At 42.6% G+C, this 17,487-nt stretch overlaps 1 protein-coding gene across 1 annotated transcript in view; it reads left to right on the top strand.

Moving 5' to 3' along the window:
• SH3TC2 (SH3 domain and tetratricopeptide repeats 2) overlaps positions 1–17,487 on the top strand; it is a 64,650-nt gene that overhangs the window by 4,098 nt on the left and 43,065 nt on the right. Inside the window, exons 2-3 of the mRNA XM_019924682.3 lie at positions 13,247–13,345; positions 16,814–16,941. Of these exons, the coding sequence (XP_019780241.2) occupies positions 13,247–13,345; positions 16,814–16,941 (227 nt within the window). The remainder of the gene's footprint in view (positions 1–13,246; positions 13,346–16,813; positions 16,942–17,487) is intronic.

Here is a 17,487-nt window from a genome sequence, read left to right as displayed (position 1 = left end):
AAAATATAGTGTCATTCACTTTATTCCCTGACTTCTCATTTGCCAAGATCACAGTCCATATTCTCACACTCACACCCGTGGACTGCCATACAATTTTTCAGCTATCCTCCTTGCTTCACCTCCTTGCCTCTCTCTGTCCTTCCTGTGCTATCCCAGGTAGAATTTCCACTTTTGTTTTGCCACACCTATGCGCAGGAATGTTTCATAGCTCCATATTGCTTGCTATTTCCAACCTAAATTCCTCTGCCTTCCTTAAAATGCTCTCCCTATCCTGACTCTACCATATTTATCAATTTTAGCCCCATGACCACTCACCTCTCCAGTATGTCCTCTGTCAGCTCATGTGCACGCAAAGTTCATTCACCCCTATCCTGCTGAGCTCTTTACCAGTAATCCTGCTTTTCTACCACCTATATGAATCGACCAACAAAATAAAGAGGAAGCCATAGACTGGGAGATAATATTTGTAAACCACATATCTGACACTTGTATCCAGAATATTTTTTAAAAATCTTATAACTCAGTAATGAGAAGGTAAACAACCCAATTAAAATGTACAGACACTTTCATTCAGAAAATACAGGGATGGAAAATAAGCATGTGAAAAAATATTCAACATCATTAGTTATTAGGGAAGTATAAATTGAAACAATGAGATAAAACTGCAAACCTACTAGAATGGCTACACTTAAGAAGACTGATACTATCAAGTGCTGATGTGAATGTGGAGCAACAGGAACTTTCACACATTGCTGATGAAAATGCAAAATGGTACAGCCATTTTGGAAAGCAGTTTGGCAGGTTTTCTTTTTTTCTGTGCCAAAGTCAATTTTATTTTATTTTTTTGTTATCTTTATTCGAGCATAATTACTTTACAATGTTGTCTTAGTTTCTGTTGTATAACAAAGTGAATCAGCTATATGTATACATATATCCCCATATCCCCTCCCTCTTGCATCTCCCTCCCACCCTCCCTATCCCACCCCTTTAGGTGGTCACAAAGCAATGAGCTGATCTCACTGTGCTATGCAGCTTCTTCCCACTAGCTATCTATTTTCCATTTGGTAGTGTGTATATGTCAATGCTACTCTCTCATTTTGTCCCAGCTTACTCTTCTTCTCCCCTGTGTCCTCAAGTCCATTCTCTACATCTGTGTCTTTATTCCTGTCCTGCCCCTAGGCTCATCAAAACCATTTTTTTTTTTTAGATTCCATATATATGTGTTAGCATACGGTATTTGTTTTTCTCTTTCTGAGTTACTTCACTCTGTATGCCAGACTTCATCCACCTCACTACAAATAACTCAATTTTGTTTCTTTTTATGGCTGAGTAATATTCCATCGTATATATGTGCCACATCTTCTTTATCCATTCGTCTGTCGATGGACACTTAGGTTGGTTTCATGTCCTGGCTATTGTAAATAGTGCTGTAATGAACATTGTGGTACATGTCTCTTTTTGAATTATGGTTTTCTCAGGGTACATGCCCAGTAGTGGGGTTGCTGGGTCATATGGTAGTTCAATTTTTAGTTTTTTAAGGAACCTCTTTACTGTTCTCCATAGTGGCTCTATCAATTTACATTCCCACCAACGGTGCAAGAGGGTTCCCTTTTCTCCACACCCTCTCCAGCATTCATTGTTTGTAGATTTTTTGATGATGGCCATTCTGACTGGTGTGAGGTGATATCTCATTGTGGTTTTGATTTGCATTTCTCTAATGATTAGTGATGTTGAGCATCCTTTCATGTGTTTGTTGGCAATCTGTATGTCTTCTTTGGAGAAAGTTCTGTTTAGGTCTAGTTTGGCAGTTTTTAAATAAACCTCTGTGTTTTTTGAATTGAGTGTTAGTAACTTTCTCTAACCAATAATAATAATAAAAATAAAACTAGCTTCCAGAAAGTAATTTATTGATTCATAAATAAAAAGTTCAGGGGTTGTTTGTTTCAGGTATGTCTGGGTCAAAATATTCAAGTGATATTATCTGGAAGTTATCTTTCCTAAGCTCTGTTTGTACTCGGTTGGCCTCAACCTCAGGCAAACTTTCTCCCTGTAGTGGGCCCCATAGCTCCAGACTGTCATATTCACAGCTTCAAGTGCAGTGGAAAGGAATCTTTTCCTGAAGAGGTCTAAGGAGAGTCCTAGGACCAGTTCTCACTGGCTTAACTTTGGTCACCTGGCCAAGGTACAGCATAACTTGACTGGCTTACGCTTGAGTCACGTGTCCACTTTTGGAGCTAGGGATGGAGTCAGCCCCATCTGAATGACATAGACTAGGTTTACATGGGTCACATCGCTAATGAGGAAGCCAGGGATTTAGTCCAGAACTACCTGATTGCAGATTTTTTTCCTAGCCACTTCTCTACCTGCCTCCATTTTTAGAAAACAAAGCATGTCCATTACAGAATATTTGGAAAGTAGACAAAAGTATAGAAAAAATGGTTAAAAGTGACCCAGCGATATCTATCATGGGCCTTTTGGTTTATTTCCTTTGTCATTTTAAAAAAATCATATATTTTTCCTAAAGTACTTTATTCTATATGATAGGTTTTTTTTTTCCAGTTTTATTGAGATGTAACTGACGTTCAGCACTGTATAAATTTAAGGTGTACAGCATGATGATTTGATACTGCCTTCCTACATACATCAAGAAGTGATTACCACAGTAACTTTAGTGGACATCCATCATTTCCTACAAATATAAAATTAAAGAAAAGGAAAAAAATTTTTCCTTGTGATTTGGGCCCTCTCTCTTTTTTTCTTGATGAATCTGGCTGAAGGTTTATCAATTTTGTTTATTTTTTTAAAGAACAAGCTCTTAGGTTATTGTTTTTTCAGTTTCTATTTCATTCATTTCTGCTTTGATCTTTATGATTTCTTTCCTTCTACTAATTTTGGGTTGTGTTTGCTCTTCTTTTTCTAGTTCCTTTAGGTATAAGGCTAGGTTGTTTGTGATTTTTCTTGTTTCTCAAGGTAGGCTTGTATTGCTATAAACTTGCCTCCTAGAACTGCTTTAGCTGTGTCCCATAGATTTTGGATCATTGTGTGTTAGTTTTCATTTGTCTCCAGATATTTTTTGATTTCTTCAGTGATCACTGGTTGTTTAGTAGCATATTGTTTAGCCTCCATGTGTTTGTGCTCTTTGCAGTTTTTTCTTTCAGTTTTTTCTTTCTTGTAGTTGATTTCTAGTCTTACAGTGTTGTGGTCAGAGAAGATGCTTGATAGAATTTCAATTTTCATAAATTTCCCGAGAATTGTTTTGTGGCCTAGCATGTGATCTATCCTAGAGAATGTTCCATGTGTACTTGAAAAGAATGTGTATTCTGCTGATTTTGGATGGACTCTTCTATATAAACCTATTAAGTTCATCTGGTCTAATGTGTCATTTAAGCCCAGTATTCTGTACTGATTTTGTCTAGATGATTTGTCTATTATTGATATAAGTGGGGTGTCAAAGTCCCCTAGTAATATTGGGTTACTGTCAATTTCTCCTTTTACGTCTGTTAATACTTGCTTTATGTATTTAGGTGCTCCACTGTCAGATGCATATATATTTAAAATTTTTATATCTCCTGTTGGATTGATCCCTTGATAATTATGTAGTGCCTTTCTTTGTCTCTTGTTACTGTCTTTGTTTTTTAAAGTCTATTTTGTCTGATATAAGTTTTGCTACTGCAGCTTCTTTTTCATTTCCATTTGTATGGAATATCTTTTTCCATTCCCTCACTTTCAGTCTGTATGTGTTTTTAGATCTGAAGTGAATCTCCTGTAGGCAGCATATATGTATGGGTCTTGTTTTTGTATCCATTCAGCCACTCTATGTCTTTCGATTGGAGCATTCAGTCTATTTACATTTAAAGTAGTTATTGATAGGTAAACTTATTGCCATTTTGGTAATTGTTTTTGGAGTTCTTTTTTGTTTCTTTCTTTTTCTTTTGTTCCTTTCTCTTGTGATTTGATGACTATCTTTAGTGCTATGTTTGTGTTTGTATCTCTTTTTTGTTTGTGTATCTACTGTAGATTTTTGGTTTATGGTTACCATGAGGCATTTATACACACACACACACACACACACACATAACTTTTGTACTGTGTATTCTTTACTTATTGTGGCTACAGATGATTTTACTACTTTTTTCTTTTAACCTTCCTACTAGCTTTATATGTAGTTGAGTTACTACTTTTACTGCATGTTTGCCTTTACTAATGAGCTTTTTTCTTTCGTAATTTTCATGTTTCTAGTTGTAGCCTTTTCTTGTTTGCTTGGAGAAGTCCCTTTAAAATTTCTTGTAAAGCTTGGTGGTACTGAACTCTTTTAGCTTTTGTCTGTAAAACTTTTGATCTCTCCATCAAATCTGAATGAAAGCCTTTCCAGGTTGAGTATTCTTGGTTGCAGGTTTTTCCTTTTCATCACTTTAAATGTATTGCCAGTCCCTTCTGACCTGCAGAGTTTCTGCTGAAAAGTCAGTTGATAGTCTTATGGGACTTTCCTTATACGTAATTTGTTGTTTTTCTCTTGCCCTTTTAATATATTCTCCCTTTATCTGTAATTTCCAACATTTTAATTACAATGTGTCTTCGTGTGGTTCTCTTTGGGTTGATTCTGTTTGGGACTCTCTGTGATTCCTGGACCTAGATGTCTGTTTGCTTTCCCAGGTTAAAAAGGTTTCAGCTATTATGTTCCCTGCTCCCTTCTCTCTCTCTCTTCTCCTTCTGGGACCCCTTTAACGTGAATGTTAGTATGCTTGATGTTGTCCTAGAGGTCTCTTAAACTGTCTTCATTAATTTTCATTCCTTTTTCTTTTTGTTTTCAGCTTGAGTGATTTCCACTACTCTGCCTTCCAGCTCACTGATCTCTTCCTCTGTGTCATATAATCCACTGTTGATTCCTTCTAGTGTATTTTTTTATATCAGTTATTGTATTCTTCATCTCTGTTTGGTTCTTTATATTTTCTAACTCTTCGTTAAAAACTTCTAACTTCTCACTCTGTTCATCCAATTTTCTCCTGAGTTCTTGAACATCTTTATGATCCTTACCTTGAACACTTTATTAGTAGATTGCTTATCTCCACTTCACTTAGTTCTTCTTCTGGAGTTTTATCTTGTTCCTTCATTTGGAATATATTCTTCTGTTGCCTCATTTTGCCTAATTTGTTTTTTTTTTTAATTCTATGCAGGGCTTCCCTGGTGGCGCAGTGGTTGAGAGTCCACCTGCTGATGCAGGGGACATGGGTTCGTGCTCTGGTCTGGAAAGATCCCACATGCCGCGGAGTGGCTGGGCTTGTGAGCCATGGCCACTGAGCCTGTGCGTCCGGAGCCTGTGCGAGAGGCCACAACAGTGAAAGGCCCACATACCGCAAAAAAAAAAAAAAAAAAAAAAAAATTATGTGCATTTGATAGGTTAACGACATTTCCCAACCTTGGAGTAGTGGCCTTCTGTAGGAGATGTCCTATGTGTCCCAGCAGTGCACTCCTCTCTGGTCACCAGAGCTATATGATCTAGGGGTGCCCCCTATGTGGGTTGCATGGGTCCTTCTGTTGTGGCAGGCTGACTACTGGGGTAGTCTGGTAGGTATGGCCGGCCCCCAGTCTGGTTGGTTGCCAGGTCACTGGTAGGTATGGCTGGGTAATCTGAGGCAGCTGGCTGTGGAGCCCCAGCACCGCTGGGGCTAGTGCTGGGGCTAGTGCTAGTGGGTGGAGCTGGGTTCTGAGTGGGTGATTGCAGGGTCAGGGGTCCTGGATCTATTGTTAGCCTGCTGTTGAGCATGGTTGGTTCCTTACATTGCTGACTGCAGGATCTGGGGTGTCCCTAAGCTAGTGTTGGCCTACTGGTGAGAAGTGCTCAGTCCTCTGATGGCTGGCTGAGGGGGCCAAGGTGTTTCAGAGCAGGTGTCAGCCTGCTAGATGGTGGGGCCATGGCCTGGAGGGTCCCAGTGCTGGTGTTGACCTTCTGGTGGATGAGGCCAGATCCCAGGGCAGCTGTCTGTGGGGCCCAAGTTGTCCCAGAGCTGATGCTGGCCTGCTGATGGGCAAGGCTGGGTCCCATGGGGTCCTGGGCCTGGTGCTGACCTGCTAGTGGGTGGGCTGGGTCCTGACATGGCAGGCTGCAGGGCTATAGTGGTGCTGTGGTTGATGTCTGCCAGGTGGTGGGTATGGTCAGAGCCCAGGGGATCCCAGGGCTGGTACTTGCCCATGGGTTGGTAAGGCTGGGTCCTGGGGCTAGTGCTGGACCACTGGTGGGCAGAGCTGGGTCCTAGGGTCTCTGGCTGCAGGGCCTGGGGATCCTGTAGCTGGAGTCAGCCCTGTGGTAGACAGGGCCAGGTCCTGGGGTGGCTATGAGCTCAGGGGGTCTTAAGGCAGCCAGCCTGCCAGTGGGTGGGGCTGTGTCCTTGCCTGGCCTGTTGCATGGCCTGAGACATCACAGTATTGGTACTGACAGGCTGCTGGTGGGGCCAGGTCCAGCACTAATAAGCTAGAGGGAAATTCCAAAATGGTGCTTGCCAGTACCAGGGTCCTCATGACAGAACAAGATTCCAAAAATGTCTGTCCCCATTGTCCATGTCCCCATGGTGAGTTCCAGTTGCCTCCTACCTCTCCAGGAGGCTCTCCAAGATAATCAGGTAGGTCTGACTCAGGCTCCTTTCAAGCGGTAGCCTCTTTCCTGGGTCCCAGAGAATGTGAGATTTTGTGTGTGCCCTTTAAGAGTGAGCCTCTATTTCCTTCAGCCCTCTGGGACTCCTGAAAATAAGCCCCACTGGCCTTCAAAGCCAAATGTTCTGGGCGTTTGCTTTCTGGTGCAGGACCCCTGGGCTGGGGAGTCCAGTGTGAGCTTGGACCCCTTACTCCTTGGGGAGAACCTCTGCAATTGTAATTATCCTCCTGTTTGTGGGTTGCCCACCTTGGGGTATGGAACTTGACGAGACCATGCCTCTGCTCCTCCTACCTGTCTTACTGTGTCTTGTTTCTTCTTTATATCTTTAGTTGTAGATTTTTTTGCTAGTCTTCTGGTCTTTCTCATCAGTAGCTGCTCTGGAAATAGTTGTAATTTTGGTGTGCCTATGAGAGGAGGTGAGCTCAGGGTCTTCCTACTCAACCATCTTGGCCACTCCCTGATATGATAGTTTCTTGTTGTGGTCTCTGGTTCTTTTTCAAGGCCCAGCTCAAGTCTTCAAATCTTTCATGCTGAAATATAATTCCATGTTTAAAAGAGCTCTGTAAACTGTAAATCCCTGTGCAACTATTAACTGTTCTTCACATTATAGAGCTCCCTCTGATTTTCCAGATTCTTTACTGTTTCTCAACAAGCTGTCTTCTGGCTCATGGGTCCCAAAACAGTTGGTGAATTAGCTCTTTTTACTCCAGAGATTCTCACACTGTAGAGAACATCAGAAATCCTCAAAGTGCTAGGTAAAAATACATGTCTCCAGATTCTACCCCTAGATATTTTCAGGGGAGTAAGTGAGAAGGCTCCAGGAATATTTTAAAATTCATCTTTTTATTGAAATTTATCATTCATACAGAATTGTACATGAAATTATATGTACACAGCTTGTGAATTTTTACAAGGTGAATATATCCAACTATGCTGCTTCCTGTGGCTGTAATTCATTACTTCTCATTGGTATATTGTATTTAATTGTGTATGTCATCATTTACTTATCCATTCTAGTGTAGATGGACATTTGAGTCATTGTCAGGTTTGGGCTGTTATGAATTACTACTGCTCTGAGTATTTTAGTAGATATATTCTTGTGACGATATGTATGTATTATTTGGGATAATAGTGGAGCGGAACTGCTGAATCTTAAGCATATGTACCTACGCATATGTTCAGCTTGAAGTGATACTGTCAAACAGTTTTCCAAAGTGAAAATTTTCAAAATTTATTCTCACACTTGCAGTATATGAGAGTTCTGGTTGCTGTGTATCCTTACAAACACTTGGCTTTACCAGTTTTTTTCATTTTTGCCAATCTGTGTAGAGATGTTCCACTGTGGTTTTAATTTTCATTTCCCTGATGAACTTGAGAAAATTTTCATAAATCTACTAGCTGTTTGGATATTATCTTTGGTGAAATGCCTATTCAAGGCTTTTGCCCATTTTTCTAGTGGGTTACCCATCTAGTTCTTAAATATTTTTAGCATTCTTTATATATTCTGGATTTAAATTCTTTGATGAATACACATATTGTCTACAGTTTCTTCTATTCTGTCACTTTTATCGCTCTCTTAATTCCATCTTTTGACTAACAGAAGTTTTTCCTTTTAATGTACAGTAAGTCCCCTACATACGAATGAGTTCTGCCTTGAGAGCGAGTTCATAAGTGTAATTTGTTCGTAAGTCCAACAAAGTTAGCCTAGGTACCCAACTAACACAATCAGCTATATAGTACTGTACTGCTATAGGTTAATAATACTTTTCACAAAAATAATACATAAAAAACAAACACAAAAAATAAAGAAACCATTTTTAATCTTACAGTACAGTACCTTGAAAAGTACAGTAGTACAGTACAACAGCTGGCATACAGGGGCTGGCATCGAGTGAACAGGCAAGAAGAGTTACTGACTGGAGGAGAGGGAGGAGGTGGGAGATGGTAGAGCTGAAGGATCATCATCAATAGGAGACGGAGGGCAAGCTGCAATTTTACTCACACCTGACGTTGATGGCACAGCTTCTGGTTCCTTGCTGGGTTCAATCCTATCTACCCTCTTGAAAAAATGACCCAGTGATGTCTGGGTAGTAGCTCTTCCTTTCTCACCCTAGATAACACGGTACCACTGGATTGCATTCTAAACAGCTGCTGCAACCTTCGTGTACTGTTCTACGTTCGGGTCCTGTGCCTCAAAAACTAACAGTGCCTCCTCAAATAAAGAAAAGCCCCTTGCCATTTCCTGCATTGTGAAACTCTTTGGTTCTCCAGTTACTTCTTCTTCCTCTTGTCTCTCTTCGTACTTTCTCTGGGCACGTTCGCATCTTTGAAAGTTCACAACTTGAAGGTTCATATGTAGGGCACTTACCGTATTCCAATCTATCCATTATTTCTTTTGTGGGTAGTACTTTTTCCATTCTGTTTAGGAAATTGCTGGCTACCCCAAGTCATGCAGATACTCTTCTAACTTTTACTCCAAATTTTTTTGGTACAGGTATCTTTTAAAAAACAAGCAACTAAATAATTCTGATGCAGACTATCCACAAATCACATTCTGCAAAACTGCGATTTTCTGCTCTAAACCTCATGTGTCCTTTAAGAGCTGCGCGCCCTACCCTCTCCCCCAAACCAGGGTCACCATCATGAACTTCCTTCTTCAAGGTAGGCTCATGCCACAGGCCCTCATGGTCCTCAGGCCATTGTCTCTTCTCATGGAGCCTTACAACAGGGACAGACTCACAAAGTTTGCCAGGGCTGGGTATAAATACGTGAGCTGTCAGTTTGGGGACCGTGATAGCCAGAGGACAAATGCCCCATAGTGGTGGCAGTGACTGCTCAGTCCCAGCTGACTGTTGCCAGATAATCATGAGGGTCCCAGACCATAGTTCTTCCAGTTTTCAAAGCAAAGCCAAGCATCTGGGTTATGTAAAACATCCTGATTTCTAAATGATGTAGAGCAATTTAAACCTTAAAAATTCACTGTGCAGTAGCAGAAACTAATGCACCATTGTAAAGCAATTATACTCCAATAGAGATGTTTAAAAAAAACCAAAAAACCCCCCAATAGCTTGTTAAAATAATTCTTAAATTCCTTTAGCCTCTCCCAATATTTTAGTTACTTGTCCTCAGTTGCTTGTGTTTGCTCAACTTAGTATAAAATCCTTTAGGTTATTCCCCTTCTTTAGATCTTCATTTCCTCATGTGGACTTTCACATTATATAAAACGTACATTAAATATCTATGTTTTTCTCCAGTTTAAAAAAAAATTCACTGTGTGGGGGGAAAAAAGAAAAGAAAAAAGAAAAATGTGGGTTTTCTGTGGCCTGTGGCCTCTGGTATACCAGTTTTCAAACTCTGTCCTAGTGTAAGGAAGCAGGCTGCCACTCCAAGTGTGATCCTGGGACCAGTGGGATGGTCACCTGGGAGCACATTAGAAATGAAGAACCTCAGGCTTCCATCTACTGAGGCAGAATCTGCAATTTATCAATAGCCCCAGGTGATTCATACATTCATTAAAGTGTGAAAACTTTACGTAGATGTATGGTTTTTTATTTTTAATTTTTGAATTTTATTTTTTTATACAGCAGGTTCTGATTAGTCATCCATTGTATACACATCAGTGTATACATGTCAATCCCAATCTCCCAATTCATCCCACCAGATGTATGGTTCTTAATACTGGCTTAAATCAGAATCATTTGGGGAACTTAAGAAAAATACCTGTATCGATGCTAGATGATGTCTAGCTCTTCTCAGCCGGGCCCAAGTCGCGACTGACGAGGGACGGACGTTCATGGCGACCAGGACCGCTCTTCTCGTTCGGCCCCGGCCCCTTGCCTCTCCTCCCTGCCTGCTGGTGGTGTGTGTAAGGCAGAGGTGAGGAATCCCCGCTGGACTTGGTCTCCCGCCCCCTGCGTCACGGCGGTCGCCGGGCCGACCGGGTTCGCTCACGCAGCCGACACTGCAGCCTCGCCTTCTCGGAGAGTCTCGCGAGGCGTCCCACAGTTCACCACGCGCCCCCCGTCGATACGTGAGCGTCCCACCTACTCCCTGCGGTGCCGCTGGCTGGCTCCAGGCGTCCCTCAGGTGGCGTCGCTTCCTGTTCTCAGCGAGCCCCTCGGGTCCCCCCAGTAGTGGTGAGTCTGGTGAGCAGCTCTCTTGGGGAGTCCAGGTGATAAGGAAGGCACGCCGGTGTCCCTCGTAGGGGCAGGTGCCTTGTGGGGGTCGTCCTCATATGTGCAGGGGGACTGACTTGGCCGTGTGTTCCCCCTTCGCCGCCGAGGTTGTACGCGGGAGTGTGAGCTATCGTGACCGGCTGGGTGATGTGAAGGGGGGCTCAGGCAAGCTCCCTGGTTAGGCAAACGCAGGAGCCCGAGGCTTCGCAGGCGTTGCCTGCCCCTGACCATGAATGCTTATGTTGACCCCATGCTTACCCAACCGCAGACCGCCCCCCACCCCAGCCGAGAACTGGCATCTCCCGAAGTGCGTCCGTGGGCCTGATGGGGAGACGATGGGTGGGGGACTGGGGGACGACGCGCCCTGGGTGGGAAAGCCTTCTCTAGCGATCTGAGCGGGAGCGTTGGGGCGCCGTACCTCCTTGCCGCCGCCCCTCCAAAGCTCACAGTAGCCCCTGCAGCGTGTGTGGGCAGAACCCCTCGCCTTCCGGTGAGTGGTGGGCTGGCCCCGCCGTGAGACCACGTGCCGCTTTTCAGGGGAGGGGGGAGAAAAAAAGAAAAATACCTATGACTGGGCAGCACTATGAACGATGTAAATCAGCATTTCTGGAGATGAGGCCTAGGCACTGATATTTTTAAGAAGCAACCTGGGGGATTTGAATAGGCAGCCAGGGTTGAGAAGCGCTAATTTAGATCAAGCCCTCACTTATGACTGGGAAATGTGAAATCTCAGAAAATGAATGGATGAAATATCTTGACCAATGTTACCTACCTAATGTATCAGAGAATCTGATTTGTGCAAACTCATATCTCATGATTCCCAAGCCAGAGCCTTTTTGCTATAGTTACTTCTGGTTCCTGGAGGCAGAACGACAAAATGATCCTGCTAGACTATGGCTCATTACTGCCAGCTTTCTAGCTAAGCTGCCTAACTTTCGGCACTGACCCCTAACAAGATTTGCTAGATGAAGAGCTGTGACCGAATGGGCCTGTCTTTCAGCCCATTCAAGCCAAAATCCATTTCATTCCCTGTTCATTACCCAAAAAAGGGCTAACTGTTCCTGCTATGAAGACATGGAAGATCCTCAGCTCGGGTCTCAAAGTCCCACTGTATAGGCACAGAAGAAGGCAAAGCCTTCTGGCAGCAATTTGAGGATTTGGGTTCAGCATTAACCAGCAGGGATTGGATGGAGCGCGATTACTTCATCTCTTATCACTCTTGGGCTGCATCAACAGAAACACAGGTCCAGAATGCAAACGTGGTAGATCTGCTAGAGTTTGATCCACCAACATTTTACAGTTGAAGAAGCTGGATGGATTAGATGAATGACTGACAAATGGTGGTTGAGCCAAGATTCCTAATCCCTATTTCCAGTATCAGGTAATGCCTATAATCTTCTGACCCCATGGTGGAGTCCTTGAGCAGTGTCATGTTCAAAAGAACAGAGTAACCAACAGTAATGTGTTAAGGACTTGAGTTCTCTTGTTGTATTTTGAGGATACCATGAAGGAGGCCCACATCACATATCAATACTTGTGAATTTCCCTTTTTTTTTTTTTTGTTTTGTGGTACGTGGGCCTCTCACTGTTGTGGCCTCTCCCGTTGCAGAGCACAGGCTCCGGACGCGCAGGCTCAGTGGCCATGGCTCACGGGCCCAGCCGCTCCGCGGCATGTGGGATCTTCCCGGACCAGGGCACGAACCCGTGTCCCCTGAATCGGCAGGCGGACTCTCAACCACTGCGCCACCAGGGAAGCCCTGAAATTCCCTTTTATTTATTTTTACCTGCTGCCTTGTGCTTTATAGTTGTACTCTTCTTCTCTTTTCAACCCCATGCCATCAAAATAGCCTCCTTCTTAACCTTAGTCTATGCTATGATTTTCTTTCCTCTCCTTTTCACTCCAATTTTACAGCTGCAAAGGCAGGAACACTTTATAGAGCTGGGGAGGAAAAAAGTCCCATACAGGACTCTGTATAGTGGGCAGACAGAAGGGCAGTCTGGGGACAATCATACATTTCAGGGCCATTACAGCCATGCCCCAGCCACCTCCCTTATGATGCTATTCTCACTTGCTCTGCTCCAGCATTTGCGTTATCCACCTTGCTGTAGTCAGATCTATAATGACCTTGTAGGCTCAGCACATATTGAACACATTCAGTATACTAGGCCATGGGATTCTCAGTCTGACCTGTAGGTGGGAAATTTTTTTTTTTAATAAAGTGGGGACACCCAGGCTGCTATAGGATTGAGATAGTATGCTTTAGTTGAATACTAAATAATTATTAGGCGATGGTGGTAACAATTAGAGTTCTTCTAGGCCACCAGCCCTGGAGAAAAAAATGATCACTTGATAAAAACTTGCAATCCTTGCTTATAGCTTTCTTATACTCTCGCAAATGATCTTTCATTTGATCTCCTCCAGGTAAAGAAACTTCTTCCAAGGATCCAACCATATCCACTGAGATTATATCCTCATCTGAAAACAAGGAAAAATGTTTCCTGCCACAGAATATGACTCCAGGTATCTAAACCCCAAAGACAAAACCTAGTTAAAAAATATTTTCCATGTAGAATATTACAGTAATCCCGTTATCAGTCCCATCTGCAAACTCCCTCCCTCTGATCCTTTCTAGGCACCACCATCAAATACATCTTTGTAAGCATGACCTTGACTATGATATTCACTTGCTCACAAATCTTCCAGTGCTCTCCATTGCCTGTAAGATTAAGCTAAGCCATCTCAAGCTAACACTCAGAGTTCTTCACAATCTGGCACATATTAGGAGCTCCATACATATTTGCTATATTAAATAAAGTATATCATCAAATAGATTTTAAGGTGCTGAAGGGCAGGGGTAATTTTTTGAATAATTAAGTATTCTACATAGTACCTAACAGAGTTTTTTGTACATAATTGGTGCTCAGGAAATGTTTGGTAAATAAATACATGAATAATTGAATAGGTCCATGGGGGTCATGTTTGTATTCTGTATACTACCAAAACAGAGTTTTGGTAGTATACAGAATATAAACAGAGTTGGTTATACAGAATTGGTTAAATAAATAAGTGAATAAAGGGTTGAGTATGTGGGGTGAGATTGGCTGAGCAGAAGGATGTCTGTCTGAATCTTTCAGAAGGAGAAAAAGATTTTGAAATTAAAGTGGAAAAAATCTTTTTCTCAGGACATATCTTTCACAGTGTTCCCCTTAAGAGACTTCAGTGAAGCTGGCAAAGAGAGAACCATCCTCAGAGAGAGAGGGCTGAACCTTGTACTGGAAACTCTGAGGATAAACCTGTAGAAGATACAGTTTCTGTTATCCAGTAACAGGGACCACTTTTGAGGGCAAATCACATGCCAAGCATGTGCTAAGTCATCCCTGCATCTACTTCTCAGCCTCACATGCTCACCTCTAGAAGGTGGCACCACACTCTGCATTTCAAAGGTGGCAAACAGGGACTCAGAGAGGGACGTGACTTCCCCAGTGCTGCACAGTTAATACGTTATGGGAAAGGCATTCAATCCCTGGTCCTTGTTTGTAACCAGGGTGTTCCGTTGCCTCCCAAACATGTACTTTTATCCAGCATACAAAATCGAGATTTGTGAAAAAAGATTTGCATTATGAATGTTTTGAAGGATATACTCTATGTAAACAGTGTAATGTCATGCCATATTCTTTCTTTTCCCAATTTCAAATTCTGTCAGACTTCTTGGTTGACAATAAGAAAAACCTTGCCCTCTGTTTTTTGGTGTTGCATCAGTCTGCTTATCTGTCTGTCAGCTTGGGCCATCCCTGAAAAAGCTGAATCACCCACCATCTGTTGTCTCATGAACACAGTGGAGTCAGCATTTTGTCTTATCAGTGTATGAAGGCAAGTGAACAAAGGGTACATGTAGGTGAAACTTAACCACCTGAACCTGAACTTGTCCGTCTTTCAGCATTTTCTGCCATGATGCTGTTTCCAGGAAGGTCATAGGGTGAGAAGGGGAGACTCAGCTCCAACTGCCACCCTCTTCTTTATGAGGAAGAGTCCCAGACAGAATCAGTCAGATACATTATCATGACTAAACCACCGGTTTTCAGAACTATTAAAAAAATGACAAAATGCACTTCACACTAAGACTAGAGTGAACTTGATTTATTCCCCTATCCAAAGAGGGCACTGTAGGATCCCACAGTGGCACAGAGATGCTGCTCTGAGTATCAGCTCTCATTGGTTGAGATCCACAAGCAGTTTGCTTATTTAAATCCAGGTCTTTTAAGTTCTATAACCATGGATTCAAGTACATGGCAAGGAGGGTCACATTGAAGGGGCCGTCACTTATCAGGAGCTTTTCCCAGGAAGATTCTGGAGGGGAGTTTAGATCAGGCTTTGAAAGGACAGGAGGTTTGGTGAACAGAAATCACAGAATCAATTAGTGTCAAGGTTAATTACATTGTAACAAGTTGGGGGCTGCGAGCAGTAACTGCTGGAGCACTGGGGTGGGGGGTTGCAAGGGGCAAAAGCTAATGCTCATGTGTGTATTGAACATTTAGTATGCACCCAGCACTGAACAAAATGCTTTATGCACATAATCTCATTTAGTAAGCCTCTTAAAAACCCTGTGGGATAGTACTCTAAAAGCCATCTTATTAATTAGAAAAGTCAAGCATAGAGAGGTAATTAACTGCTGAGGGTGGTGCAGTTAACAAAGGCAGAGCCGAGCCTCGAGTCCACGCCGAGTCCACGTCTGTGTGACTCCTCCTCCCTGGGCTTTACCTCCTCCTAGAGATCAGTGGTCAGTGAGGCTACCAGACAGTCGTTGGACCTGGACTGCGGCAGATGGAGGGCTTGCGTGAGATTAGAACACAAGCCAGGGAGGAACGGAATGGAACAAACATCCACCCAAAGCTCTCACCGATGTCAGGTCAGCTGGGCATGTCGTATCAGAGCTGGCCTGCAGCCACAGCATTTCCACGACTTCTTGGTTAGAGACAGGAAGACAGAAATGCAGGCTGCCTGTGTTCTCAGGCCAGCATGACAGGGGCCGTCTGTAATGTGCTCAGGAATTTGCAAAAGCCCTGGCAGGTTAGGGCTAGAAGACAGACCTCTGTGCCTATCTAGTTGCTGCCTTGAAGGTTCATTGTGTTTGATAATTATTAATGCGATTGGTACGTATTGTCTGAAGAAGACACATGGCAAAGTGCAGTTATAAGATGAACCTCCTCAGTGTGGCCTTTCCCAGCAACACTATCCACTCTCCAACAGCTCCATCACTCTGTCTCTTTACCCTATTAACATTTTTTTTTATTCATAGCACTTTTCTCCATCTGAAATTACTGTGTTCATGGAATTGGTTACTTGCCAAGAATACAAGCTCCATGAGAACCGGACCTTGTCTGTTTTGTTTCCTGCTGCATCTCAGCGCCTAAAACAGCCTCTGTTCACAGTATTGAATGAATGTGCATTTTGAAGATATTAAAGATAGACTTTAATATATTAGCTATTTACCCTGACGAACAACAAATGCATAATCAGAAAGAAGCAGGTTAGAGGAAATGCATGTGTATATGTATAATGCATGTAGTATTAATATCTATTACATATGATAAATTTGACATATAAATATACTTCCATAAATATGGATAAATTAGTATTCTTTGGAAACTTTCACAAATCATCCACAGGAGGAAATACATGTTCTAGCTGGTTCTGTGTGGCACTGTTCCCTCAGTGCCAGGCAGAGCAGGAATATACTCTGTACAAACAGAAATAACCAACCCAACTGCAGCAACTCCTGTGATTCCAGAACATTCTGTGCTTCAGCATATTTTCTTCTGGGGGAGGAAAGTTTAAAGAATGTGCTCAGAGAATTGTTAAGATCACTTGTAATCTCTGATGAGAACATCAGTTTAGGGGTTGGGTGTGGGAAACATTGGGGGTTATCTAATTCTTTCTTCCCTGTTTCTGCATTTCCATCCTGATCTTTCTCACTCTGTTCTCTTTAAGATCTGACGCTCTCCTTCAGTGTGAAGAGCCGCTCCAGGAGGTGTGTAAATGGCCCCTTGCAAGAAGCAGCCAGGAGGCGGCTCTGGGCGCTGGAGAATGAGGACCAGGAGGTTCGTGCATTGTTTAAGGTGAGCTTCGCAGAGCAGTGCAACCTTGTGTCCACCTTGTGTCTACCTTGTGTCTGTCCACAACAGCCTCTCCAACACCTAGGACAGTGCTAGGAAGAAAGTCGGCCCTCAAGAAAACATCTGACTGACTGAATGAACGAAAATGTACACATTCTCTGCTCAGCAGGAATGGGTCAAGCCTTGGAATCAGAGTCAGAGAAGATTTCATTTAAAATCTGCCACTATTAATTTTTTGACCTTCAGCAAGTTACTTAACCTCTGTCGAATGGGAATCGTTATAATACCTACCTCATAAAGTATACTTTTTAAAAAATGTGGTGAATTTGACTTTTTAAAATTGTGATAAAATATACATAACATTTTCAGTTTTAATAATTTTTACTGAACAAGTCAGTGATATTAAATGCATTCACATTATTGTGTAACCATCACCACTGTCCATGCCAGAATTTCTCATCATACCAAACTAAAACACTGTACCCACTAAACAGTAACTCCCCTCTATCCCCTTTCCTCAGCCACTGGTAACCACTGGTAAGTGTACTT

This window comes from Tursiops truncatus, chromosome 3 (assembly GCF_011762595.2).
Source record: "Tursiops truncatus isolate mTurTru1 chromosome 3, mTurTru1.mat.Y, whole genome shotgun sequence".
Taxonomy (NCBI): Eukaryota; Metazoa; Chordata; class Mammalia; order Artiodactyla; family Delphinidae; genus Tursiops; species Tursiops truncatus.
Note: the sequence above shows the minus strand (reverse complement) of the source record. Positions and strands in the feature narration are given on the sequence as shown.